The sequence below is a fragment of the Bipolaris oryzae genome (genome assembly GCF_000523455.1).
Source record: "Bipolaris oryzae ATCC 44560 unplaced genomic scaffold scaffold_1, whole genome shotgun sequence".
Classification (NCBI taxonomy): Eukaryota; Fungi; Ascomycota; class Dothideomycetes; order Pleosporales; family Pleosporaceae; genus Bipolaris; species Bipolaris oryzae.
This window is the reverse complement of record NW_006911277.1, coordinates 305,127-329,522: the sequence shown is the minus strand read 5'-3', so window position 1 is coordinate 329,522 and position 24,396 is coordinate 305,127. Positions and strand designations below refer to the sequence as shown.

General features: G+C 51.4%; 10 protein-coding genes across 10 annotated transcripts; 7 read left to right on the top strand and 3 right to left on the bottom strand.

The window, feature by feature from the left end:
- Window positions 1–2,187: 2,187 nt before the first annotated feature.
- Window positions 2,188–3,584, top strand: COCMIDRAFT_31681 (uncharacterized protein; the record flags this gene model as incomplete). The annotated part of the gene is made up of 2 exons (XM_007684178.1): window positions 2,188–3,404; window positions 3,455–3,584. The coding sequence occupies 2 exons, from the start codon at window positions 2,188–2,190 to the stop codon at window positions 3,582–3,584; spliced, it is 1,347 nt and encodes a 448-aa protein (XP_007682368.1).
- Window positions 3,585–5,432: 1,848 nt separating this feature from the next.
- On the top strand, window positions 5,433–7,178 carry COCMIDRAFT_31680 (uncharacterized protein; the record flags this gene model as incomplete). The annotated part of the gene is made up of 2 exons (XM_007684177.1): window positions 5,433–6,898; window positions 6,947–7,178. 2 exons carry the CDS (start codon window positions 5,433–5,435, stop codon window positions 7,176–7,178), a joined length of 1,698 nt encoding a protein of 565 aa, XP_007682367.1.
- A 308-nt stretch (window positions 7,179–7,486) lies between these two features.
- COCMIDRAFT_31679 (uncharacterized protein) lies at window positions 7,487–7,897 on the bottom strand (the record flags this gene model as incomplete). Its single annotated transcript, XM_007684176.1, has 3 exons — window positions 7,487–7,591; window positions 7,658–7,782; window positions 7,846–7,897. The coding sequence occupies 3 exons, from the start codon at window positions 7,895–7,897 to the stop codon at window positions 7,487–7,489; spliced, it is 282 nt and encodes a 93-aa protein (XP_007682366.1).
- A 279-nt stretch (window positions 7,898–8,176) lies between these two features.
- On the top strand, window positions 8,177–10,448 carry COCMIDRAFT_338 (uncharacterized protein; the record flags this gene model as incomplete). The annotated part of the gene is made up of 3 exons (XM_007684114.1): window positions 8,177–8,224; window positions 8,335–8,752; window positions 8,836–10,448. 3 exons carry the CDS (start codon window positions 8,177–8,179, stop codon window positions 10,446–10,448), a joined length of 2,079 nt encoding a protein of 692 aa, XP_007682304.1.
- A 1,128-nt stretch (window positions 10,449–11,576) lies between these two features.
- Window positions 11,577–12,967, top strand: COCMIDRAFT_80096 (uncharacterized protein; the record flags this gene model as incomplete). The annotated part of the gene is made up of 2 exons (XM_007684252.1): window positions 11,577–12,636; window positions 12,705–12,967. 2 exons carry the CDS (start codon window positions 11,577–11,579, stop codon window positions 12,965–12,967), a joined length of 1,323 nt encoding a protein of 440 aa, XP_007682442.1.
- Window positions 12,968–13,867: 900 nt separating this feature from the next.
- COCMIDRAFT_31676 (uncharacterized protein) lies at window positions 13,868–15,145 on the top strand (the record flags this gene model as incomplete). Its single annotated transcript, XM_007684175.1, has 1 exon — window positions 13,868–15,145. The coding sequence occupies one exon, from the start codon at window positions 13,868–13,870 to the stop codon at window positions 15,143–15,145; it is 1,278 nt and encodes a 425-aa protein (XP_007682365.1).
- A 263-nt stretch (window positions 15,146–15,408) lies between these two features.
- COCMIDRAFT_21504 (uncharacterized protein) lies at window positions 15,409–16,289 on the bottom strand (the record flags this gene model as incomplete). The annotated part of the gene is made up of 3 exons (XM_007684140.1): window positions 15,409–15,606; window positions 15,757–16,022; window positions 16,247–16,289. The coding sequence occupies 3 exons, from the start codon at window positions 16,287–16,289 to the stop codon at window positions 15,409–15,411; spliced, it is 507 nt and encodes a 168-aa protein (XP_007682330.1).
- A 1,701-nt stretch (window positions 16,290–17,990) lies between these two features.
- Window positions 17,991–19,883, bottom strand: COCMIDRAFT_80439 (uncharacterized protein; the record flags this gene model as incomplete). Its single annotated transcript, XM_007684251.1, has 4 exons — window positions 17,991–18,540; window positions 18,595–18,825; window positions 18,878–19,678; window positions 19,849–19,883. 4 exons carry the CDS (start codon window positions 19,881–19,883, stop codon window positions 17,991–17,993), a joined length of 1,617 nt encoding a protein of 538 aa, XP_007682441.1.
- Window positions 19,884–20,241: 358 nt separating this feature from the next.
- COCMIDRAFT_31673 (uncharacterized protein) lies at window positions 20,242–20,799 on the top strand (the record flags this gene model as incomplete). The annotated part of the gene is made up of 3 exons (XM_007684174.1): window positions 20,242–20,290; window positions 20,418–20,597; window positions 20,672–20,799. The coding sequence occupies 3 exons, from the start codon at window positions 20,242–20,244 to the stop codon at window positions 20,797–20,799; spliced, it is 357 nt and encodes a 118-aa protein (XP_007682364.1).
- A 3,056-nt stretch (window positions 20,800–23,855) lies between these two features.
- On the top strand, window positions 23,856–24,287 carry COCMIDRAFT_80350 (uncharacterized protein; the record flags this gene model as incomplete). The annotated part of the gene is made up of 3 exons (XM_007684250.1): window positions 23,856–23,990; window positions 24,040–24,170; window positions 24,224–24,287. The coding sequence occupies 3 exons, from the start codon at window positions 23,856–23,858 to the stop codon at window positions 24,285–24,287; spliced, it is 330 nt and encodes a 109-aa protein (XP_007682440.1).
- Window positions 24,288–24,396: the final 109 nt, after the last annotated feature.

Sequence of the window (24,396 nt, the reverse complement as noted above, 5' to 3'; positions counted from 1 at the left end):
ATGAAAAGCTATCTTCAGCCGGTTTGAGCGACTACGAAAAGGTAGAATAGAAATTCAATCATCGTCAACTGTACTTTTCGTATTTTCACACAATCCTTTCGCTATGAGCTGAGCTTCCACAGTGATCAGAGAGCATCTTCCTTCCTCTGGAAAGCTACCTAACAGTCTGAGAATCAAACACAAAGAAAGCTGATTCCTTTGATTCGACACCAAGCTTAACGGTTATACCGTCGCCGATAACACTTTTTAAGTGATAAAGTTTAGCTGTGACCACGGTCAGAGACTTCCCTAGCGCTTTGTCCACCAGAAAAGTCATCTTGCCTTCATACCTCTGACTCCAGCAACATATATTTCAGAGTAATCCATAAGTGCCTAAATGATGCTATGTCACGACAATGCGTCAACAATGACATGTTCTCACCGTTTCTATCCAGCCCAAAACTGCAGCGAGGTCCGACTGCATGTGGGGCACAGGAGATCTCAATAATGAACTCGCGGTTGACAAGGCATGTGTACTATTCTAGATCACCTCGAAGAACGTATTGTTTTCCTAGGCAGATAGCTCCGAGAGATAATGCAGGTGCACGTAGGTTTAACATCACTCCACCAGACCGACGTGTACAAGTCTAGCGCTCTTACCGACTAGGACACGCTTTGCTCAGATCATTGAAAATACACAGTACGCTAGAAGCTGCAAAGAAGCTAAACTAGTCCGATTACGACTCAGAACAGAGCTTAACCTACGTGTACTGTGCCCGTGCGTATACCCATTTGTTAACGTTTGACAGTAAATACTTGGCGTCCGTTGCCAAGACATCATCTCTACTTCTCTTCAAGTTCTCAAAATGATTGCTGACGGCATAGCCGCTATTTTTTGGAGGCGTCTTAATAAAAAAAAGACCCTTAGCGCTCACGAAGTGAATTGAGCCTTCCTGATGTTCCCGTAACTTGATGATGCAATACTGACTGTGAAAGAAGAAATTGGGATATTCCATGTGAGGAGTGCGTGTTTGCAGTGGGCATGCGGGTTCCGAGAATTCCCGAATTGAAGATGGCCGCTGTGCACAAAACTCTTTTGAATACCAACGGTGTAGACAGACCAAACGGGCCGGTTGTCTCACCGACGTTTGAGGAATGCCAGATTGTCTGCTATAACGATTCTCCAGATATCACGTTCAAAGCTATCTCCTGATATTTGAAGTGTGGCTCACAATGGGGAAGTACAGGCGTCATTCTACATGGGCTGACCTTTGTTTCTGCGAGAAAAAGGAAAATGATAAAAAGCAAAGATGCAAGGCCCCAATGAGGTGCCTCAGAGAGTGGCGCGGTAGGAAGAGCCGGTTTCTCTGAATTTTCCTAAAAATCTTTGCAAATGATAGGTCCACGAATAACTGTGTGATCAGCAGCTCAGAAAAAAAACTTAAGTGGACCTTTTCTATTAGTAAATGCACATCCAACCCCGCACAAAGGCTTTCCTATCTGTATAACGAAAACTCTGTAGATCCTTCGATTTGTATCGAGTCAATCAGCCTCCACATTCAGACATCTTTCGCATTCTCTCTAACACCCCATTTTCGGTTCTATTTCCACGCTAGTATTGTACTTGCATAATTACAAGATCGATTGTCTTTTGAACCAAACGTCCCGCTAGGGCGGTGTAGTTTCGCTTCCAGTCTATAGAACTAAGCGGTGTGTTAGTGCTACTATGGTATGGTGTTCCGAAGCTATCGACCATCTCAGACAATACTACGATACCACACATCACGAAGCCGCGAATCTGGAAAAGAAAAGCAGCCAAACGTGAATTTCTTTTCGGCCGAGAAGATCCCGACAGCCCGCTTAGCTCTGAATACATTACTAACAACGAATCTGTCTTGCAAATACGGAACATGTATTGTAAATGTTGGTTTCACAACCATCAGCATTGCTTGTCTAATACACCCGCGTGAATGGTGCATAGATCTAGGCCGATCTGGACTAGACCTTTCCATATGCGGCCAACGATTGCGCATGTAAGATTCCCAGACCCCTCCCTCGGGCTGACATGCTTCCTGCGGGGACAACGACACGTGTACAAGGTGTGATGGTTAGTTGGACAAATGACGCATTTCTGTACGACATATGCATATGCATATGTATCGTTATTATTTTTTCCCCTTCGAATTTTGAGCAAATGTTCAAAGAACAATGCAGATTATTCGTCTCTATCGGAGAATTCGCAGCCTTGCTGCAAGGAAACCTAAGGAACCGAAGAAGGTGAAGCAAAAGAGCCTGGGAGTATGGCTATCTCTCAATGAATCACTGACTGTTTTCGACGAAGATACTCGCTTCTGGTGGGAAATAACCGGGCCCATCCTTGCGCGCATGATGGAATTAATGGGGTACGACCAGGATACACAGCATAAACATTTACTGTTTTACTACATGTATATTCTACCAGCTCTTGGTAGAAGACCGTCCTCGGATGGTCACCCCAATGGGTGGGAAAGCTTCATGACCGACGACTGCTCCCCTCTTGAATTGAGTTGGGAATGGGGCATGTCAGCCGGGGAGTCACGCGTTCGCTTCTCCATAGAGCCAATCGGAAAATATGCGGGCAACTCGGCCGACCCTCTGAACGAGAAGATGGTATTCCAACTTATCGATACGCTCCGGCCAGCGTTCCATAAGAGTCTGGACCTGACCATTTTCAATGCATTCTCCGAGGCTCTGACCACAACCCACAAGAAGCTCGACACAAAACATATTTCGGTAAATGGGCGTTCGCAGCACTTTGTTGCTTTCGACCTCGATGTCGGAACTCCCTCTTTGAAGGCGTACTTTATCCCTGGCCTGAAGGCGGTTGAGACAGATACACCAGTTCCCGAACTGGTGGTCCAAGCAATCGACTCATGCAAGCCACATCTTGGACACGTCTTCATGAACAACTTTCGCAGGTTCAACTCCGACCTGACGAACTTCTCCAAAACTAGTCCAAGTCGTCCTCAGATCGAAATCATTGGCATCGACTGTGTCGTCCCCATCAAGTCACGAGTCAAGATCTACGTCCGTCACCGAGAAACATCTTTCGACAGCGTATGTCGAATGCTTTCACTGGGCGCCAGTAAGCCTATCGACCCCGGTTCTTTAGCTAGCTTGCACGAGTTATGGTCTCTAGTTCTTGATCTGCCAGAATACTTTCCTTCGAACCAAGAACTGCCGAATGTTCCGCACCGGACCTCGGGTATCCTCTACTACTTCGAAATCAAACCCACATCATACGACATAGTTCCAAAGGTGTATATTCCTGTTCGGCATTACGCTAAAAACGATCTCTCCATTGCCCAGGGGCTGGCCACGTACTTTGAGCGTCGCGGACAGTCGGCGACAGCAGATAAATACGTGCAAGCACTTTCGGATATCTTGTACGTAACGCATCTTGAGCCTTCGCATTCATAGCTAATCATGATTGTAGTTCACATAGATCTCTTGACTCTGGACTTGGCCTACATACCTATATCACATGCGCGCTTAAGAAGACAGGGCTATCTGTGACTTCATACTTCAACCCGGAGATTTACCATCCAAATCGGTACATCTCATGAGGGTAGTGCAAGGTAGTTTGTTCTATATTCTTCTTTCTCAGTTTATATTTTCCTACGTCTAGCATACTTTTATTTCAGCCTCCGAGTTGAGTTTTCCTTAAGACCTATATACCTGAATAGTTGCATAGCGGATGGTGTTGAATAACGAACGGTGTCGGATAACGAATGATGTTGCATAACGAATGGTGTTGGGTAACGGATGATGTTACATGAAGGATGGAGTTACATGGTCTTTTATTTAATGTGTTATAGTCTTTTTAATCTCTGCACCAAATTTCTTCATATTGAGCTTGCAATGTACTGCAGTGAAGATGGAGTGCGAGCATGTAGTATACAGGCATTGGACTGTGCTGTTCTTTCCTATGCAAGTGGTTGAGATATATCCTGATCAATATAAAGAGTTTATTGGATCTAGAATACTAGTTTTCAAATTTGAGTTATAATGTATATACGGATTGTTGGAACCGGTTGTGGCTCCACGACTAACACCAAGTCCAGGCGCCCAGTGCCAGATGTCTGCCCACGCAGCATCATCTCCAAGAAAGATGCACATGTGACTCCGATATCAAAATACGTCCTCTCAACAACTTAACATAAGAATCTCACCGTCTTTTAGATCGTGATGACATGCTTCCGAATACGAGAGAGATGACTACTGCTGATGCGGTCGTCGCAGGTTAGAGGGGAGAAGCAGGGATGACCGTTGTTCGGCTTACCAAGCGTACTGTTTAGCACTACACTAAACTTTTCACGCTTTAGGTCTTACAAAAGGCCCTGCGATTTCTGCATGTTCGATCTGCCCACGTGGAACCCCAGATGCTAGATTTCTCAACAATCCGGGCTCCCTTGTATAGCAGCCGGGAGAGCCGGCAATGTGCGGCTACAGGACAACTTGGTGAATCCGCATGGTTTACGCAATTGCAAAAGAACGTCATTTACAACAGTTTACCATCTTTCAGGATGACTAGCTTTACTAGCTCTGCAAATGTACGCCAAGCGTAAGCTGTGTGTGGGTCGGGATTTTTACTAACAAGGCGCTATCATACGCAGGGTACTACACCGTCACACACTAAACAATAACTCCTCTCGAACGAAATCAGCAAAGTAGACTAACAGCAGGAAGATAACCCATTCCAGCAAAGAAAAAAACAATCCCCGCATCTTGAAAACTTTGTGATCCAAAATAACCGCAACTCAAAAACCCAAATCATCCACCAACCACCAACCGCCAACCACTAATCACACGGAATCTGACATCCGCATCCAGTATCCAAGCAAACCCTCCTACGCACAATCCCAAATACCCTCACGACTCTCTAACCCAAACCGCACCAACCCATTCACACTAACTCTCCGTCCAATTTCTCATTCCCCATATTTCATTAAGGAACTCGGTAACCTCGGTCTGCGCCCACTAGCCCCGCACGTACTCAACGCACGTGAGTCGGCTTTAACTCTTACTACACCCATAACACTAAGCGCAAAGCAGTTGAACCAAGAAACCTGACACGCTTTACCTGACGTTCATACTGCTTTTGGTAGTTGAGCGTGCGGGGAACCGAGGACATGGAGTGATGCTTCGTACGAGGCTGGATGGGAGGAGGGGCCTGCGTTGCGGTTACTGTTTTGAGATAAGGGGGGGAGGCTTTAAATGTATATAGCATGTAATTTATTGAAACAAACATAGCTTGAGGAGGATATTTTAGATTCGCCGTTTTACAGAGACCGAGAGAAGAAAAGGTAGTAATAAAGTGGTGTTGCTACAACATCCCAACACTATACAGAACTCTGACACATCTCTAGGTCAACTTGACAGCCAACTAGCTACTCCAGAGTCCAAAAGCAACAATGCCCGTAAAATCCCGCTTCAACGTCCCCATCCCCCAAGTCTCCCTCCCAACCTACATTTTCGACTCTCCCACTGCGCCCTTACCCAAAACACCGCTTCTTATCTCCGCCGCGAACCCAGACTCGCATTTCCTCTCGCTGCACGACCACCGGCAGTATGCAAAGCGCTTCGCATCGGGTCTGCTGCGCGCAGGACTGCAGCCGGGAGATCGCGTGCTGCTCTTCTCGTCGAACACACTCTTCTTCCCTGCCGTCGTAATGGGCACCATAATGGCCGAAGGCATCTTCACCGGCGCAAATCCAAGCTACGTGACCCGGGAACTAGCATATCAGCTGCAAGACAGCGGAGCGCGGTATCTGATCTGCGCGGAAGCCAGTCTCGACACGGGGATTGCAGCCGCGAAAGAAATCGGGTTGAGTGCGGATCGGATTTTTGTGTTTGATGATGGGGCTGCGACGTTTGAAGGTAGAAAGGTGGAGCGGGACTCGGAGCTGGGGCGTATTCGGCACTGGACGGAGTTGCTCGATACACCAGAACATGGCGAGGCGTACGTGTGGCCGGAGTTGAGTACGGCAGAGGAGCTGGATCGCGTTGTTGCGCTGAATTACTCGTCGGGCACGACGGGGGTGGCGAAAGGCGTGATGATAACGCATAGGAACTACATTTCGAATTGTGTGCAGCAGTTGTACCTTCCAGCGCAAGAGGAAGGGTGGCAAGAGTCGTTGCCGCGAAGAAGGTATCTCATTTTCCTGCCCATGTATCATTCCATGGCGCAATCCTGGTTCTGCATGGGCGCCTTGAAGCAGCAGATCCCAGTGTACATGATGGCCAAGTTTGATCTGCTGCAAATGCTAGAGTATGTGCAGAAATACCGGATTACAGATCTCGTCTTGGTGCCGCCTATCCTTGTACTTATGGCCAAGCACCCTGCAACCAGGAAGTTTGATCTGAGCTCAGTGATGAGTGTAGTCTCTGGCGCTGCTCCTCTCGGTGGCGAAATCAAACAAGAGTTCGAGCGCCTATGGCCATCAGGCAAGATCAGCGTCAGAAACGGATGGGGTATGACGGAACTCACATGCGTTGGCTGTAACCATTATCCCTCGCTCCAGTATCCCAATTCCTCTGTAGGGGAACTGTATCCAAATCTCGAGGCAAAGATTGTTCTGGATGACCAGGGCGAGGTTGAAGCCCCTCAAGGTGAAAAGGGTGAAATCTGGATGCGCGGCCCCAACGTCATGAAGGGGTACTGGAACAAGCCCGAAGCAACAAAGGAGACCATCACATCGGACGGATGGTTGAAAACTGGAGACGCAGCATATGTGGATGCCAATCAGAGCATTCATATCGTCGATAGAAAGAAGGAGTTGATCAAGGTCAAGGGACTACAGGTTGCGCCCGCTGAGCTGGAGGCATTGTTATTGGACCACCCCGAGGTACAAGATGCTGCTGTCATCGGGGTACAGGCGTAAGTTTTGAAGTCACATGTAGGCGCACACCTGCTAATCGTGGTCAGTGAGGGTACCGAATTGCCACGAGCATATATTGTGCTTCGGTCTTTAGACAATGCCACACCGGAAATGGCAGCAAATATCAAAGCATGGCTGGCGGAGCGTGTCTCGAAATACAAGCGGCTGGAAGGCGGCGTGCACTTTATCGATGCGATTCCCAAAAACCCGTCTGGAAAGATTTTAAGGAAAGAATTGAGGAGCAGGGCTGCGCAGGAAGACCCTAAGCCAAAGCTGTAAATAGTCGACTACACATTTGTATCTGTCTCTGCCTATACAGGCCATCGTGGTTCTGGAATGACTATCAATTACAGTCTTGTTCTAGCGTGAATTTGGGTTGCAGTGCTGATTAAGACTGTCTCATAGGGCTCAAAGAAGGCACCAAGTCGCTGCCATATCCTCAAGCCATGGCGTCATGTCTGGTAGCCTTGGGGATGTCTTCAGTGCTGAAATTGCGTGTCCTCTGCTGCTTTGGTATTTACATGCAGCGGCATCCGCTCATGACTGTCATTTCCGTAATCTACCCTGAATGGGCACCTGCCAACGCTCTAATTGCTTCGCTCTCCGCCCTTGGCCGCTCTCAGCTCGTCCATCTTCTTCACGCGCTCCTTAAACTCCTCGTACTGGCACTTCTCGTATGAGTGTCGCTCGCTCTGTCCAACGTAGTCAGTCGATCTGCGGTTTCCCCCCACGTACACGGGAAATGAGCTTTTGCGCACCTCACACTTCCATGGTAGGTAGTACTCCTCGTACCGACACCGATTCAGCGGAATCAGAAGGTGTGCGCATGAATCTCTGTAGGGAAGGGGCAGCTTAGCAGCGCTCATCTCCTCGCGGGTAGCCTCTGCGTAGTTGTCAGTGTCTGGCATGCGGAGCCAATTACGTATGGGTACGTGGGCGCACTCACTCCGGGGCTCGCCGAAGCCGATGGCATGCTTGATGGATTCTGTGACAGTCATATTGGCGGCCCAGGGCGGTGTTTGTCGTCAATGGCACGCAGGACGAGGGGAAAATGGTGAGCGAGAGCGTCGTTTGCGGGCGAGGTTGCTGAGGTTCACTACGGTCGGCAAAGGGAAGCTGCCACCGCCCGACCCCGATGCTTGGCAGGGCAGGGCAGGCGCGACCGCGGCCCTTGCAACGCGACTTCCCCCCAGGTCTGACGCGAACCGCAGACACGTCTTCACGAAATCACTTGACACGCCTGCAAGACGCCGCTTGTGCTTTATTGAATGGTGAAAATGCCCCCGGCGCCCGATGGCAAAATATATTCGGCGACCTACAGTAATGTGCGTAGCGACAACCCGCCCTCTGCCTGTCGAATGTCCCTCGATGCTACTTGACTGCCATAGCTACCACCATCACTCCACCTCGGCCTCCCTGCTAACACTCGCCCCAGGTCCCCGTCTATGAATGCAACGTCAACGGCCACCATGTCATGCGCCGCCGTGCCGATGACTGGATCAATGCTACACACATTCTCAAAGTAGCCGACTATGACAAGCCGGCGCGAACCCGTATCCTGGAGCGCGAGGTGCAAAAGGGCGTGCACGAGAAGGTGCAGGGTGGATATGGCAAATACCAGGGCACATGGATACCGCTCGAGGAAGGGCGCGGGCTCGCGGAGCGCAACGGTGTACTGGACAAGATGCGCGCCATCTTCGACTACGTGCCAGGCGACAGGAGCCCACCTCCTGCGCCCAAGCATGCCACGGCTGCGTCGAACCGCATGAAGCCGCCTAGGCAGACGGCAGCAGCGGTGGCTGCGGCGGCTGTGGCTGCTGCGGCTGCTGCGGCTGCGGTTGCGAATCACAATGGTAAATTTGTCCATTTGTTTAAATCTATCCAGTCTCTTGTCGATGCAATCATGTGAGAGAATTTGCGCTGATGTATCGTGCAGCACTCATGAGCAATTCGCGGTCGCAAGCCAGTGAAGACCCGTATGAAAACTCGCAGAGGTCGCAGATCTACCGCGAGGACACACCTGACAACGAGACGGTGATTTCAGAGTCGATGCTGGGTGACGCCGATCTAATGGATATGTCGCAGTATTCGGCAGACGGTAACAGAAAGCGGAAGAGGGGGATGGACCAAATGTCTTTGCTAGACCAGCAACACCAAATATGGGCAGACCAGCTACTGGATTACTTTATGCTGCTGGACCACGAAGCAGCCGTGTCGTGGCCGGAACCACCGCCAAGTATCAACCTAGACCGACCGATTGACGAAAAGGGACATGCGGCTATGCACTGGGCAGCAGCCATGGGTGACGTCGGTGTGGTCAAGGAGCTAATACATCGAGGAGCACGTTTAGACTGTCTATCGAACAACTTGGAGACACCTCTGATGCGTGCCGTCATGTTCACCAACAACTTCGACAAGGAGACGATGCCGAGTATGGTCAAGATATTCCAACAGACAGTGCACAGGACAGATTGGTTTGGCAGTACCGTTTTCCACCACATTGCAGCGACTACGAGCAGTTCGAACAAGTATGTTTGTGCAAGATGGTATCTTGACTGCATCATCAACAAGCTCTCGGAAACTTGGATACCGGAAGAAGTCACGAGGCTTTTGAATGCAGCGGATCAGAACGGCGACACAGCCATTATGATTGCTGCACGCAACGGTGCGAGGAAGTGCGTACGAAGCCTGTTGGGACGAAACGTAGCAGTGGACATTCCGAACAAGAAGGGCGAGACTGCCGACGACCTGATCCGAGAGCTCAACCAGAGACGACGTATGCATGGCCGAACGCGGCAGGCCTCGTCATCGCCATTTGCGCCAGCGCCAGAGCACCGACTGAACGGACATGTTCCCCACTTTGACGGTGGGCCGTTGATGTCGGTACCCGTTCCTAGCATGGCAGTTCGTGAGTCAGTGCAGTACCGGTCACAGACTGCTTCACACTTGATGACCAAAGTAGCGCCCACGTTGCTAGAAAAGTGCGAGGAACTAGCGACGGCATACGAGGCAGAGCTACAAGAGAAGGAAGCAGAGTTTTTTGATGCCGAACGTGTAGTCAAGCGGCGGCAAGCAGAGCTAGAGGCTGTACGGAAGCAAGTAGCAGAGCTGCAGAGCATGTCAAAGGGGCTGCATATTGACCTCAATGACGAAGAGGCGGAGCGGCAACAAGAAGATGAGCTGCGGCTACTGGTGGAAGAAGCAGAGTCGCTCTTGGAGATTGAGCAAAAGGCAGAGCTGCGGCGACTGTGCAGCAGCATGCCGCAGCAAAACAGCGATAGTTCGCCAGTGGACATTACGGAAAAGATGCGTCTAGCGCTACTGCTGCACCGAGCACAGCTGGAGCGGCGAGAGCTGGTCAGAGAAGTAGTGGGCAACTTGAGCGTGGCGGGCATGAGCGAGAAGCAGGGCACGTACAAGAAGCTGATTGCAAAAGCATTAGGGGAGCGGGAAGAAGACGTCGAGTCGATGCTGCCCGAGATCCTGCAGGAGCTGGAAGAGGCAGAGACGCAAGAGCGGGCCGAAGGACTGGATGGTAGCCCGGTGTGATTCGAGCAACTTGGTCAGATGTCTGCCACCGACGTTTTTTGATTCCCCCGGCGCATTCTTTCTTGGTTGCTGGGCTATGATTTAGGGAGGACGGATAGGGTAACGAGCATTTTACGACCGAGATAACAGCACTGCTAGTTCCTAATGGACGCACGGAATCGTGATCACTTTTGTTTCCGTTATCGGTCATGCTGTCATTGTTGGGCTTCAGCACATAGGAGTACGTCGAAAATAACCTGCTCGCGTCCCCCACGGGGCTTGGAGGCTGCTTCTATCTATCTATACTAGGACAAGCAAGTCACTTGATGGCGCATGGGAGATGCAGAGTCTGGTCATCTGAGAGACGTGGACAACAGGCGACGCCGTTCGTGAAGCTGGGTTGTGATTCGACTATGCATGCAGCTAAAGTATGACGTGATGCCGGCCGGCCAGCGGCATGTCACGTCGAATTGCCAAGGGGTTTTGAGGAGGAAGAAGTATCCCAAAAGGCGGCGTGCGGTGTTTGTATAAGGTAAACGATGAGTAACAAGATGGAAAATACAGCTGGACGCAGACTTGGCTGAGACGGGGAGATTGGATGCGAGGGAAAAGACGCGTAGGCGGCAGGTGGGCTCAGCTGCGATTGGGCCGTGGGGGAGGTGGAGAGTCAGGTCAGCGGAGTTTGCACGGAGGTTACGGCATGCAGGGGGCTTGGCCGTGTTGCAGTAGTACGCGGCTGCGATGCCACCAGGCACCTGAAGACAGACATCGCCAGTCGCCAGTCACAACTACTAAGCATTTGACGCCTGCGCCCGACCCAAGCAAATCAATTCCCACAAAAAGGACACCGCCACACATTCCCCCCCTGGTACCTTCCCACGCTGCAGCCCCCCAGGCCCACCCACCCATCATCACCTGCCACTCGGCGCGGCCTCTTGCTCTGCCCAACAATCGCCTTATATGCCTGAGTCGATCCCTCTACGCAAGAAACCCCCAGCAACTCCTCGCGCCCTCGCCCATACCCACTCCGACGACTTTAGCCTCTCTCCCGCCTCTAACGCGCGCCATCTTTCGCGCTCACGCTCCTCCTCACGACAGCCGCGCAACCCGGCCCGAGACTTTGACGATTGGGATGACCACGACCCAGCCATGCCCTCCGATCTGAGACCCTCCCTCGAGCGCCCCGATGGCCGCGCCAACTCCCCTCTGTTGGGGCGCAAGACCGAGGACGATACCGTCGAAGAGGGCCTGTTGAGCAGGAGCACACACCACTTTCACGAACGAGACCCAGAGACACAGGCAAAACTTGAGACACGGAGAAAGTACACGTATGCTGCTTTCCTGCTGGCCCTGAGCCTGATCAGCTTCACCGTACAGACAGAGACGGCCGTGTACATCCAGCACCAGCTCAAATGGGAGAAGCCATATTGCATGCTGTACATGACCCACGGCTCCTGGGTTGTGCTGTGGCCTGCGACTCTTGCCCTGCTCCGTCTCCAGAATTGGAGCGAACCGTGGCCGACGTTTTGGCGCAGACACGTCCACGTCCTGCGCCAGACGGCCCTCATGGTCCAGCACCAGACGCTCCACCCCACGCCTCGGCAATCCCAAGTCTCTCCCGTCCCGTACATGGTGAAGATGACAGCTTTCATTACATGTGCTTTGACTCTTGCAGGAGGCAGCTGGTATGTGGCCGTTAACATGACGACTGCCAGTGACCTGACGGCCATTTACAACTGCTCTGCCTTCTTCGCCTACGCCTTCAGCATCCCCATCCTCCGTGAAAAGGTGCGCGCCAGCAAGGTCTTGGCCGTCGCCATCGCCATTGCCGGTGTCTTTGTTGTGGCATATGGCGACCAGGCGCCCGCAAAGCACGGCTCCAAGTCTGGCGGTGGGGCCGGTGGTGATAAGGCGCCGCCTTCACAAGAAGCCGAGAACCGCGCTTTTGGCAATTTGGTCATTGGCGTTGGTAGTGTCTTGTACGGTCTCTACGAGGTCTTGTACAAGCGGCTGGCTTGTCCGCCAGAGGGTGCTGCACCAAACAAAGGCGTCATCTTTGCAAATCTGTTTGGCAGCTTGATTGGCGCATTTACCTTGAGTGTGCTGTGGATTCCATTGCCATTGCTCCACTGGCTGGGCTGGGAAATATTCGAGCTGCCCAAGGGAGAGCAAGCATGGATGATGGCTATCAGTGTTTTGGCAAATGCCAGTACGTCTCCCTTTCTTTTCCTTTGTTCCAGCTTTTCCAAACCCATTCGCTAACTTTTGCATCTCTAGCCTTCTCGGGCTCTTTTCTCGCCCTCATTTCTCTTACATCGCCCGTCCTTTCTTCGGTGGCGGCACTTCTTACTATTTTTATCGTTGCGCTAGTCGACCAGCTGCTTCCCCCGCCACTCAACTCGCCGCTTACGCCCGCCGCTATTGTAGGCGGTCTTTTAATCATTGGGGCTTTCACTCTCTTATCCTGGGCTTCGTATAAGGAAATGGATGAGGAGCGTAGGCATAAACTTGAAGAGGCTCCTAGCGAGCTGGACGATTAGAAGGGGAGGCTCTTTGTTTTCTTCCATTGGCGTCTTAAGAAAAAGAGAGGGCGGCTGTGCGATGGATTCAGCAGTTGCACTTTTCCCTATGCTTCCTTTCGATCTTCATCTTTCTTGGATTCACAACAAGGTCATTCGCTTATCGGACCTTTGACTGGTTTCTTGAATCTCGGCCGCGACGTTTTTTTGCATCTTTGGGCATTGTTTTGCAACTTGGAGATTTGTTCGATAGACCACTTGTTTTTTATCTCTTTTTATCTACTAGGCGGTAAACCAAAGGCGGCGGTGTGCAGCATTTGACGAGAAAGAGCATTGTTGGGTTACCTGTTGGAAAATCTATTAGAAGGGCGTTATCTGTGGCGTTTCTGTACCGGTGCAGACTAAGAGGTCTTGCTGTCTTTCTGTTCTTCAAAAATCCAAACCTTGGTTCTTCGTCGGGGTGTTTTTAATCATGTTGAGTGAGCAAGATATCAGGTCAGAGAATAACAACAGAGTGTGTCTTGGGGGAGACCAAGGTAGACATTACCATTGAGAAAAGGAGTTGACAATATGAGATTCTAGATGAAAAACAGATGAAAATAAAGATTATTCAAAGACTTCATAGGCCCGGAGGGGATACAAGACGAAGATATTGAATGTCTCTATTCTCCTGTGAAGACAGACATGGGATGCAAAAGAGTGGTATGACTGGAGGGTAACAGAGGCAACAGCCCATACGCTAGTCATCAGACAATGTTCGCGAAGTTTCGATACACTGCCCTGCCATACATGTCAAACCCTTGGTGTGGCATCATAACGGCGTAGGGCAGCGCCCTGACCCGCTCCTATCCTCTACCTAAGATACATCAACATCATAGTACAAGCACATATCTTCGACCTGAACATAGCCACTACAGCACCATGACACAAACACAACCTGCTGCACCCCCCGATCTCAGCGCCAAACTCCCCAAGCTCATTCCACGCAGACGCGCCCCCACGACGCGAGAACCACCTTCTGCCCCTCCCCCGCCGACGCCCTCACTCCCCGCGCCTCCAAACCTAGCGCAGCACACATACATCCACCCGTCGCGCCGCATCCTCAGTCCCCAAGACCACGAGCTCTTTCTAAAAAGCGAAACATGCACCCTCGTCGAAGCCTTCATCTTCGGCATTGCCGACGCCGTCCGCGATAGAAGCATATCCAGCGTGCGCGACGGCACCGAAGCAACCCCAATAATCAAAACCATCGTCACGATCCTGCGCTCCGCCGAAGAAATCCTCTCAACATGCCCCCCCGAAGACACGGGCTCCCGCTTCGGAAACCCCATGTTCCGCTCTTTCCTCGACGAGCTCGAAAAAGCCCTGCCAGCCTGGCACGAGCAGCTCGGTCTCAGCGACACAGCGCAGATTGAAGAAGTATCAACATACCTCCGCCACTCCTTCGGCAACCGCCAACGTATCGACTACGGTTCCGGCCACGAACTCAACTTCTTCCTCTGGCTCCTGTGTCTCAACCGCCTCGGCTACCTCCCTCCATCTACCTTTCCCGCCTTAGCCCTCGTCGTGCTCCCCGCATACCTACGCCTCATGCGCCGCGTCCAAGAAGCATACTACCTCGAGCCCGCGGGCTCCCACGGCGTTTGGGGCCTTGACGACTACCAATTCCTTCCCTTCCTCTTCGGCGCCGCCCAACTCCTGCATCACCCGTACATCACGCCAAAATCAATCCACAACGCGCTGGTGCTGGAGGAGGAAGGCAAAGAGTTTCTTTATCTTGACCAGATTGCGTTTGTAAACAGTGTCAAGAATGTCGAGGGACTGCGCTGGCATTCACCCATGCTGGATGATATTTCCTCGGCGAAGAATTGGGGCAAGATTGAGGCTGGTATGCGGAAAATGTTTCGCAAGGAAATCCTCGAGAAGTTGCCCGTTATGCAGCATTTCTTGTTTGGGAGCTTGGTGCCTGCGGTCGAGGGGATGAGTGTCGAGGATGAGGCGGAGAAGGAAGGGGAAGAGGAAGGTGCGGAAGGGGGAGGCGAGGTGCAGGTGTTTGATGATGAGGCGGGTAAGAGACATGTGCATGCGAGCGTGGGCTGGGGCGACTGTTGTGGTATTCGTGTGCCTGCGGCTGTAGGGGCGGAGGGCGAGGCAAGAAAGGGAGGTGCGAGGGGTTTGAGGAGAGTGCCATTTGATTGAGAGACTTTTCCATATGGCATCAAGTCGACTGGCGTTTTTGTTTTTGATACGAATACCCAAAAGAAAGAAAGAAAGAAACAGACTGCAGATCACCCTTGATATAAGACATATACATACCAATAAAACCATATAAAATCCAACAATTAAGCATTCATTCTATTCTTATTTATCGTGCATATTTAGTGGTATCAATCATGCCCTCTTCTTCTTCTTCTTCTTTTTCTTCTCTCCCTCATCATCCCCGTCCATCAACCATCCCTTTTTTATTTCTTGCTCAGCTCCTTCTCAATTTCCGCCTTGAGATCCTCGGGCTTCTTGGTACTCGCCCAGCGTCCCTTGACCTTGCCATCGCGTCCAATGAGGAACTTTTCAAAGTTCCACTTGACACGCTTGAGGCCCATGAGGCCCGGCTTTTCGTTCTTGAGCCATTCGAAGGCGGGGTCTGCGGTAGCGCCGTTGACCTATTCAATCACAACAATACATCAGTAGCTATTCCCGAACCCGTATTCAATCTTAAATCTTGTCATGGGTTTTGTGTGTGTGTGTGTGTATGTGTTGCCCATGGCAAGCCATAGCGGCAAAAGAAGAAGCGAGAAGGAGAATATACGTACATCAATCTTTCCCAGCACCGGAAAACTAACACCATAGTTCACCTGGCAAAACTCCTGAATCTCCTCGTTTGTTCCGGGGTCCTGGCCGCCAAACTGGTTGCAAGGGAAACCGAGGATTTCAAAGTCATCTGGGTACTTGGACTTGATGTCCTTGTAGAGTTTCTCGAGGCCTTCGAATTGAGGGGTGAAGCCGCATTTCGAGGCCGTGTTTACGACGAGGACGACTTTGTTGGAGAGTTGGGAGAGGTCGTAGGGTTGGCCCTTTTCTGTTGGGGGTGGTTGTTAGTGCTTGGGAGTCTTGGGGGAGTAGAGAGGTGGGAGTGGTGTGAGCGAGAGGGGAGAGGTGGAGGGGCATGGGAAGAGAGGAATCATGTGTCTGTTTCGCAGGAACAGCAAGCCTCTGTCTCCTCCTCCTCCTCTTCTTCTTCTTCTTCTTCTTCATGTACATCCTCGAGGTAGAACAGCGGAGAGAGAAAGAGGACAAACTCACTATCCTTGGGCTTAAACTCGTAGAAGCTCGTCGCAGAAGCCATGGTCGCGTATTCTCTTCTCTTCCAGCTCTTAGCAATAACAGTGCTTCTCTCACTCGATCTAACAACAGCGGCGATACGTGTTGCAGCGAAAAAGGTATTCGTAGTAGTAGCAGTAGCAGGCCGACGAGGCAAGGTTAATAAGCCCGGGTCCCTCGCAACAAGCTCACAACGCGGGGCAGTGCTCAAGCTTCTCGCCCCTCGCCGGATTCCTAATCCCACTCCACTACTACCCGCTCTGCACCACCACCACCGCATCCACCGGACATGTGACACCACCGCCGCCGTTCCAGCCGCAGCGCCCTCGGACATCCTTCCCAACATCATACTGTACTTTCGCTATTTCCAAACCTGCAAGTGTATCACAACTGACTCCGGGGGGGGGGGGCTGAATCGCAGAACTTACTGATGCACGGCGGTCCGGACCCTGCGAGCTGACAAAATAGCAATACAAAAAATAAAGGTGTGATTCGTAAATGACCCGTTCGGACGGTTTGGCAAGCACGGTGGTTATGGCGTGTGTGTGTGCGTGACGGAACACCGCGATGGCGCTTATCCTACCCCCCCCCCCCCCCGCTTGCCCGCCCAAAAAAATGTGAGGAAACAAAGTCGGCCGAGGTATATCTTATCGGCTGAGAAAGCAAAAATGCGGCAGTGGACCTGACTCCTTTCTCTAATGTGTGTGCGTGCGTTACGAGGCTCTGACTCGGCTACATAGTTTTACGTGCGTAGTATCGTATGGAGCTGTGTAACGGACTAAAAAAAAAAAAGAGGCGTGATTAATTCGGAGTGCAACTTTGATCCTGGTGCAGAGTGAATGACGTAGGGAGGGCTGGTGATTGATGGCTGCATTAGGGCCGAGCCTTGGAACAAAAACCTTGCTGGGCGATAAGCTGGGATTCGGTCCGACTGTGCGTGCTGCATGCATGTGGAGAGAGAGGAGAGGGGCACTGGAGGGGCACGCATATCCGGTGAGTGATTGAGATTCACGCAAGAAGGTTCATGTTTGGATTCAGCACGCTTCGCTCTCACAACTCATGAGCATTGGATGAGGATTAAACAAACAAACGCCCCTCTATTAGATATACAAAGTACAAAAGGAGGAGGGGCCACCAACTTCCGCAAAACGGGCAATGATGGCCAATACAAGACTGACCTCTCTGAATTGGTCACCTCCTCTCTTCCCAATCCTAGTCTAGATATGCCATTTCGACGCCGTAAATACAAGAACAAGAAGATACAAAAAACTACAGCCAGATGATAGGCTCTCCTCCGTTAACATCAGATCAATCAATCAATCTCGCACATCGACCAAGACTCATGCCAACCATATTGCAATGAGTGAGGACCGCAGTCCATCTCCCCTTAAAGGGGTTCTCAGCTGTCGCCTTGACGGCAGACCAGCAATCCTTCGGCTTCCGAGTCCACGGCTGGGACAAAATCCTTGGGCTTTATGCATCCTATGGCTTGTATCCGGCAATGTTCATCCATCCAGGGTCATGGGCATCCAGAGACTTGTGGCAAGTCTTGATCCTTCATCCGCTAGGCATGCGGGAATCCCATCCGGCTTTTGGAGAACGCGGAAAAGCAAAAACGCAAAAGTGCATGTGTTGAAAAAAGAGCAATAGCAGAGGGGTCCTTGGGTAAACGACAAACCTACTTGGATGCGTCACGGCAGACCGACTCTACAGACGTATCCTTCCTTCAGCCACCGAAGACATCTCGGTACTGAGTGCAAATGTCGTGAAGGCCGACAACCTCCTTGGTCAGTTGGATGTCATCACCGAGATCGCTTGGGTTGCTGAGGTTGGTGAGCACCTCGATGATGTGCTGCTTCTTGGCAAGGAACTCCTTGGAGAGCGCCTCGCGACGTTGCTGGCGTTGTTGCTCAGCAGTAAGCTTGACAACCTTGGCACGCTTCTCTCCAGACTCCTCGGCAGATGCCTTGCGCTTGCGCGAGGAAGACTTGCGAGTAGCTTGTCCTTGCACAGGTGGCGAGGGCTCAGTAGTGGGCCCATCGTACTGGTGGACTCGCTTCATGTGGTCAAAGAGGTTGTAGCGACGAGGGAAGCCGTGACCAGGCACAGCTCTCTCACAATCCCTGAAGTGGCACAGGTGTGGCCGAGCGCCGTGACCGTGCATACCGTGCGCCTCGCGCTCGTGGCGGAGAAGGCATGCAGTAGAAGAGAACTGCACACCAACGCAGGTCTTCTTGTTGCAACGGAAAGGCTTGAGGTGAGAGTCGACGTACTTGCTAGAAACAGTTTAGACACGTGTCATATAGTAGGATGGACGGTATGGAACGTACTCGTAGTTGCACTTCAAAGCAGTTGGCTTGTGGCTGCATCCAGCCTTGCCCTCCTCAGGGCAGTGGTACTTGCCATCCTTGTCTGGCGTTTGTTGGTACAGTGGGTGGCTGCGGGCAACCTTTGTGCGCTCCTCCTCGAGCTTGGTGTCAGCGGCCTCAGATTGAGAAAGTGTGTCGTGTCCATCTAGCGACTGAGGTGCAGATGCTGCCTTGATGTCCTCGTTCTCATTGCTTTGAAAGGTATTAGCGGACATATACATGGTAAGAGGGAAAGGATATCTACCGAGATTCGGCAAGTCTTGACTGGTCAAGGTCGACCGTAGGGAAGTGTACACTGGTGGTGCTAGTAGGAGTGGCAACGAATGCACCAAAGGTCGAGTCCTGTGTAGATGCTCGCCTAGACTCCTGCTGGAAGCCGTATGATGAGTAGCGTGCAGCAGCAGGGCGCTCAGAGGCATCGAGAGAAGCATTCTGCCAGTTGCGTTGAGAAGTGGGGGTGCTGAACATGGCATCGTTGGTGTTGTGTGATGGCCATGAAGAGAATGGGAAGGTGTTGTTCTGGAAGTGGGCATCGGCACTTGGCCAGTGCGGCGAGCCGCTGATGGAGGAGGGTGTGAATCGTGTCATGTTGGATGTTGTGTACTGGGTGTAGTCCTGAGCAGTAGAGTAATTAGCATAAGCGAGGGGACCATCCGTGGGTTCCCATGATCCGGAAGTGGATGTTTGTTGCACGTGGCTCATGTCCAGGGCGTCCGGGAAAGCACTGAAGTTGTCTGAGCTCATTGTCGGTGAGTAAATGTCGCTGCCAACAAAGTGGCTGCTCATCTGGCTCTCCTGGCGGTTCATCTCTGGCTTCCTGGGTCCGCGCCGGCTGGCGCCGCTCTGGCTCTGGTATGCGCTGTCCATGCTGCACTCAGAAACAGTATCCTTCAGTTCAAAGAAGTCTGACGTGCTCATGTCCTGGAAATCTGAAGAGAAAGGAAAGTCCGGTGCGGAAACAATAGGTGCAGGGATCTCCTTTCTCCACTCAGTGATGTTTGAGATGTAGAATGCGGGCTCCGGTGGTGAATCGAAGAAAGAGTCGCTGGACGCCAGAGTCAGTACCAAACACACGTTCACGGCAAACCTGAATGATAAAAGAACAATTGAAGACAAAGGAAAACGCCATGTTAGTACATTAACCAGAAGGAAACCTGTGCAAAGCCTCACGTTAGCAAAGATCAGTAGACGGAAGACATGGTGGTAAGCACGCACCTCAAGGAGCCAGTAGGGTCATCATCATTGGCCATAGCATATCCAGGTTGACGTATCCACGTCGGAGCGAGAGTGGTTCGACGAGTAATATGACAGTATTCCCTGGTCGAGTACTTATAGCAGGTATCCAGGATCCAGTAGAAGCAGTTCACAGAAAACCAGGGCAACTCATCCAGAACAACAGGTGTTCCTTTGACCACACTCAAGTTAGTTTTCGATCAATGGGTCGGTAAGGATAGGCAGACTCTAGCCCATGTACGTACTTCATGTCCGACCAAAAGAATCAATCTCCAAACCCATAACCGTGGCCGGTCTGGGCTAGCGCGTCCAGGGTATGGTCCAGCACGTGACCTGACATAAAAGTCACGTGTTCCATCGGCTGATCCTTGGTACATGGTCCATGGCTTGGCGTCCTTTGGGAAAGCGTACACTCTTATTACCAGTGTGGTCTGTCGTTTAGCCTAGTTGAACAGCAACAGAGAAGAACGACATTGTCGGAAGGTGCCTACGTAATCCTGACGGCGATGCAGGGCTGCATGCCGTTTGTCGCACAAAAAAATTTGATCCAGTGTGGTGTTGGGCATCATTAGCGAGGATCCACTCTCGTATGTTCACCGCCGTTTCGAGAGCTCTGCATTTTAGCTCTGAATCGGGGGCATCGAGGCCTCGTGATTGTCGTTTCTACAAACACTGCAAGGGCAGTGTGCTACGTGTCTCGTATCCTGGGAAGATTATCCTTGGGGGGAAATGTGGTCCTGGGAGAAGTGAAGAAAAGTGGCCTTGTGATTGTCCTTTACCGGGGCGGTAAATCCTATGGAAGAAGGGTATCCGTATCCTGTGGCATCCTTTGGGAGATCCATCTGGGGCTGTAATGGCGGCGAACAGAAAGACAAGAAAAATCAAACAGTAGGAAAGAAACACATGATTGTAGCAAGACAGGCGGTAGTATGACGGCAAGACTGAAAGGAAAAGGTGAAGGTCAAAGCAAAAACAAGTTGGGGGAGGAAACCGTTGGGCAGTAAGTACCTGGATAGGGCTCCGTCTGGGCTCCGAATTGTCATCCTGAGCAAGGGCTCTTGTTTTTTTGATGTTGTATATGTCGTATTGGACAGATTAAGCAAACGTCGCAAAGAAAGATTGCTAATGGAGCTTGTTTGCAGCGTGATGGCAGTGGTTGAGAGTAAAAGCTGTGGTGTTGAGGAGGAAAGAAGGAAGCGAGAGAGGTGAGAATATGCGGGCGCGGACTTGGGTTGCTGACGGGATGGTGGCTTGGTTTGAGTGCCAACGCATAGGAGAAGGCCCCACACGCAAGTGCCGCGAGCAAATGTCTTCGGCGGTTTGGAGGCCAATGGGATGAATTTGCGTGCGTGGCCGGGTTGGGAGAGATGCACTTCTTATCACTCCGAGTCAAGCGCTAACGTCACAGACTTTGCGCTCGGTTCACGAGTCACCCTTGGCCGCTCTCGCGATTCACAGACACTGGACGGGATTCCGTGTCGGCGTAATACTCTGCTCCTGTCGCTCCCGGCTCGCAATAGGGGATGCTAAATTGAAATGCCGCCAGGGGCCCGTCGGGGATTGCAGAGGGAGCAGTGATCATCGCGGGTGGCAGCCAACCGCGTGGCCCGAGGGACGACGCGATACCACCGTCACACCTGCAAATTCAGGGAACCCGCCAGCCGAACGCGCACACACGGTGGATGCACCCCTCGTCTAGCTCAGCGATCAACCACGACCAAACCTGAACTGCCTGAACTGTGCCGAGGCCATGCTTGCACTTGCGAACCATCTCAGAAAAACAAAGCAGCGGCGGGCTGAGCTTTGCGCAAAATGCGGCAACACGAGCGCTCACGCAATAATGCCAGCCGTCGTTTTATTTATTGATATGCCACGGCCTGCGGGATACCGGCTGGGTGCTCCCTTGACCCGCTCCATCCGCAGGGCCCGGCACAACAGTCCGACCAAATTTCATTTCCCCTGGTCGGCCATCATATTGCAGTTGCAGTTGCAGGTGCAATTGCACTCTCTGCACACGGCGGCCAACTGGCCATGCTTCACTGCATACACACATACTTACTTGAACCACCTGCATGCATACTTACCGTCATACCATATGTATGGACGCATACTGTACATACACATCTATGCACACTTACGTCCGCCTGACCTGGGCAAACGACCAAACCATCATGTGATGCAGACGTAGGCGGCGGCCACTGGTCCAAGGGAAACCATGCACGGCGTACAACCACATGCAGCCGTGATATACCGCCAGTCCTTCATACCACGCCCCTATTGGCAAACACCGGCCACCCTCCTTGATCTATGGCACAGTACTCAAGGCAACGTGGCTCGTTCGCAGAGAAGTCTATTTAGAGTCAGAACTTGTTGTAACAGCAAGCGGCCAATGGCACAAGTTGGGATGGTGGCTGTGATCAGATAGGAGCGAAAGACAATGCTATTTGGTTCCTCAGTGTCCTTTGGACTAAGATGAACTATGCTTTAAAAAATGTGGTATCATCATGCAAGGGGATGGGATTGTTGACAAGTGTCACGTACCTTTGCTGGCCAATGCCATGTTTGCTGCAAGGCTGCGGCTGCTGCAGTGAGACTGCACCAGAAAAACTTGATCTGATGCCAACGTCGAGGCAGTAATTTGAGTTACACCAAGACAGTTTGCGCAGCATGTGTCGGATGGCGCATTAAAGGGTGGAGGGCAAGTCGTGACACGTGCGGCGACAAGCAAAAATATTCCTCATCGGCCCGGCTGCTATGTATCCGAAAGATCTGCATCAGTAGCTATCATTGCAATTGCGTCTCTCTCAGGAGACAGCACGCAACCTGTTAACGGCTGGAGGCGGCAAATTCTAAAAAGGGGCAGCCATTGCACATGCCAGAAATACGAGGTCGACGGCTCAACGCTGTGCTGAGTCCGGGAGAATTTGCGGAAGTCTGCCCCAAGGTTACCTTGCTGAGGGTTGAGGAAGAGATTGCTCTGCAGTGCGAGCGCGAAAGACATTTGCTCTCGCTTAACAAAAGCGGTAACGCGCGCTTATTTGTCAGCCACTGACGTCACTGCTATCAGAGCAACAGACGCCGACGGCGTTATTCTTCACTCAGCCGCCGACTTGTAATTCCTTAGCCACCAGCCGTGCCTGCTAGCACTGGTCATACATACTTACCACGAAATCAACGACAATTTTCAAAGACATGACATCAACTATGCCGACATATGGCTCCTGCGCCTGTACAAAGCTTGGCTGAATGCCGTTGGTGGAAGCTTCTCGATGGTGTCATAGCGTGCCTACAACGCTATGCATCCACGAAGGGTCCCAGTAGCTTTACTTCAAACATATGGTCGAATCCACCGTTGTTGTACTACCCAAAGATCAACAGGTGTACATAACAGCGGTCGGTCCATCACGGCCGCCGCGATCTGCTTACAAAAACTAGTGCGATCGATACCCCTTCCCCGACTGCGCCTCAGTACCCCTTAGCATGGACAAAGCCGCATCTGTCATTGCGGTCGCTGGACCCTGCACGCCGTCTTCGACGCCTCGACTATCGTCCAAGATCGATGTCACGTGCAAATAAACGGTCTGGCTAGCATTCACGCTTTAGATCATCGAGCCGTGTCAGGTGTGGATAAATTAACTGAATATGATTCGCTGCCAAACTCCGATTAGATTTGGCCAACAGAAGTAAGTGCAGCATAGCGCCGTTTGCTTGCCATTCATGTCATCGCTACAGACGTTCAGGGTCCAAACTGCACTGTCAGAATGCGGGGGAGGGCTAGACCCTCACTGATTGGTACGATCATGTATCGTCTGCGTAATGGTCATGCCACATGCGATCGTGTACTCGACAGTATGGGACTGAGGGGGTATTTATCAGCAGTTTGAATTCCTGTTTGCAAAATAACCAATATCCGCAATTTACTCTCAATCCACACATCAAAGTTTTATTTCAACTCTTCACACGATTTCTATTCATACTAAATATCAAACATGTCTTCTCCAATCAACAAAGTCTTTGGCAATGATGCCACCCCAGCCATGCCTGAAGCTCCAAAGCAAAACAATGATCGCCGAGCATCTGATGCCTCTGTCGGATCCGACTCTTTCTTCAATGGTCGCCGAAGGGTATGTTGAATACTTGGCCGATTGAGCAGCCGTGACTGACATTGTGTAGTCTTCAGCAGCCCAGAGGTTTGCAAACCTAGAGGCTCTCAAGCGTCGTCAGGATGAGGAGAGCTTGGCTCGCAGACAGTCCTTCCATGATGCATACGGAAAACCTGGTATCATCGGTACTTGGTGGAACAAGTATGATTCTCAACTCTTCAAATGCTCCCAAATTCAATACTAATTGTTCTCAGCTTCACCCGTGGACCTCTTCATCCCACCACCCAGTCCCAACAATCGAAGGGCGGATCGTCATAAGTTTTTGTTTGTTCAAGTGCGCGACATGACAATGACATGAATGTTTATGAAGCAAGAAGTCAACAGGCAGACACGGTTTGCTCACAGAGTCGATGACCAAAAATGAGAG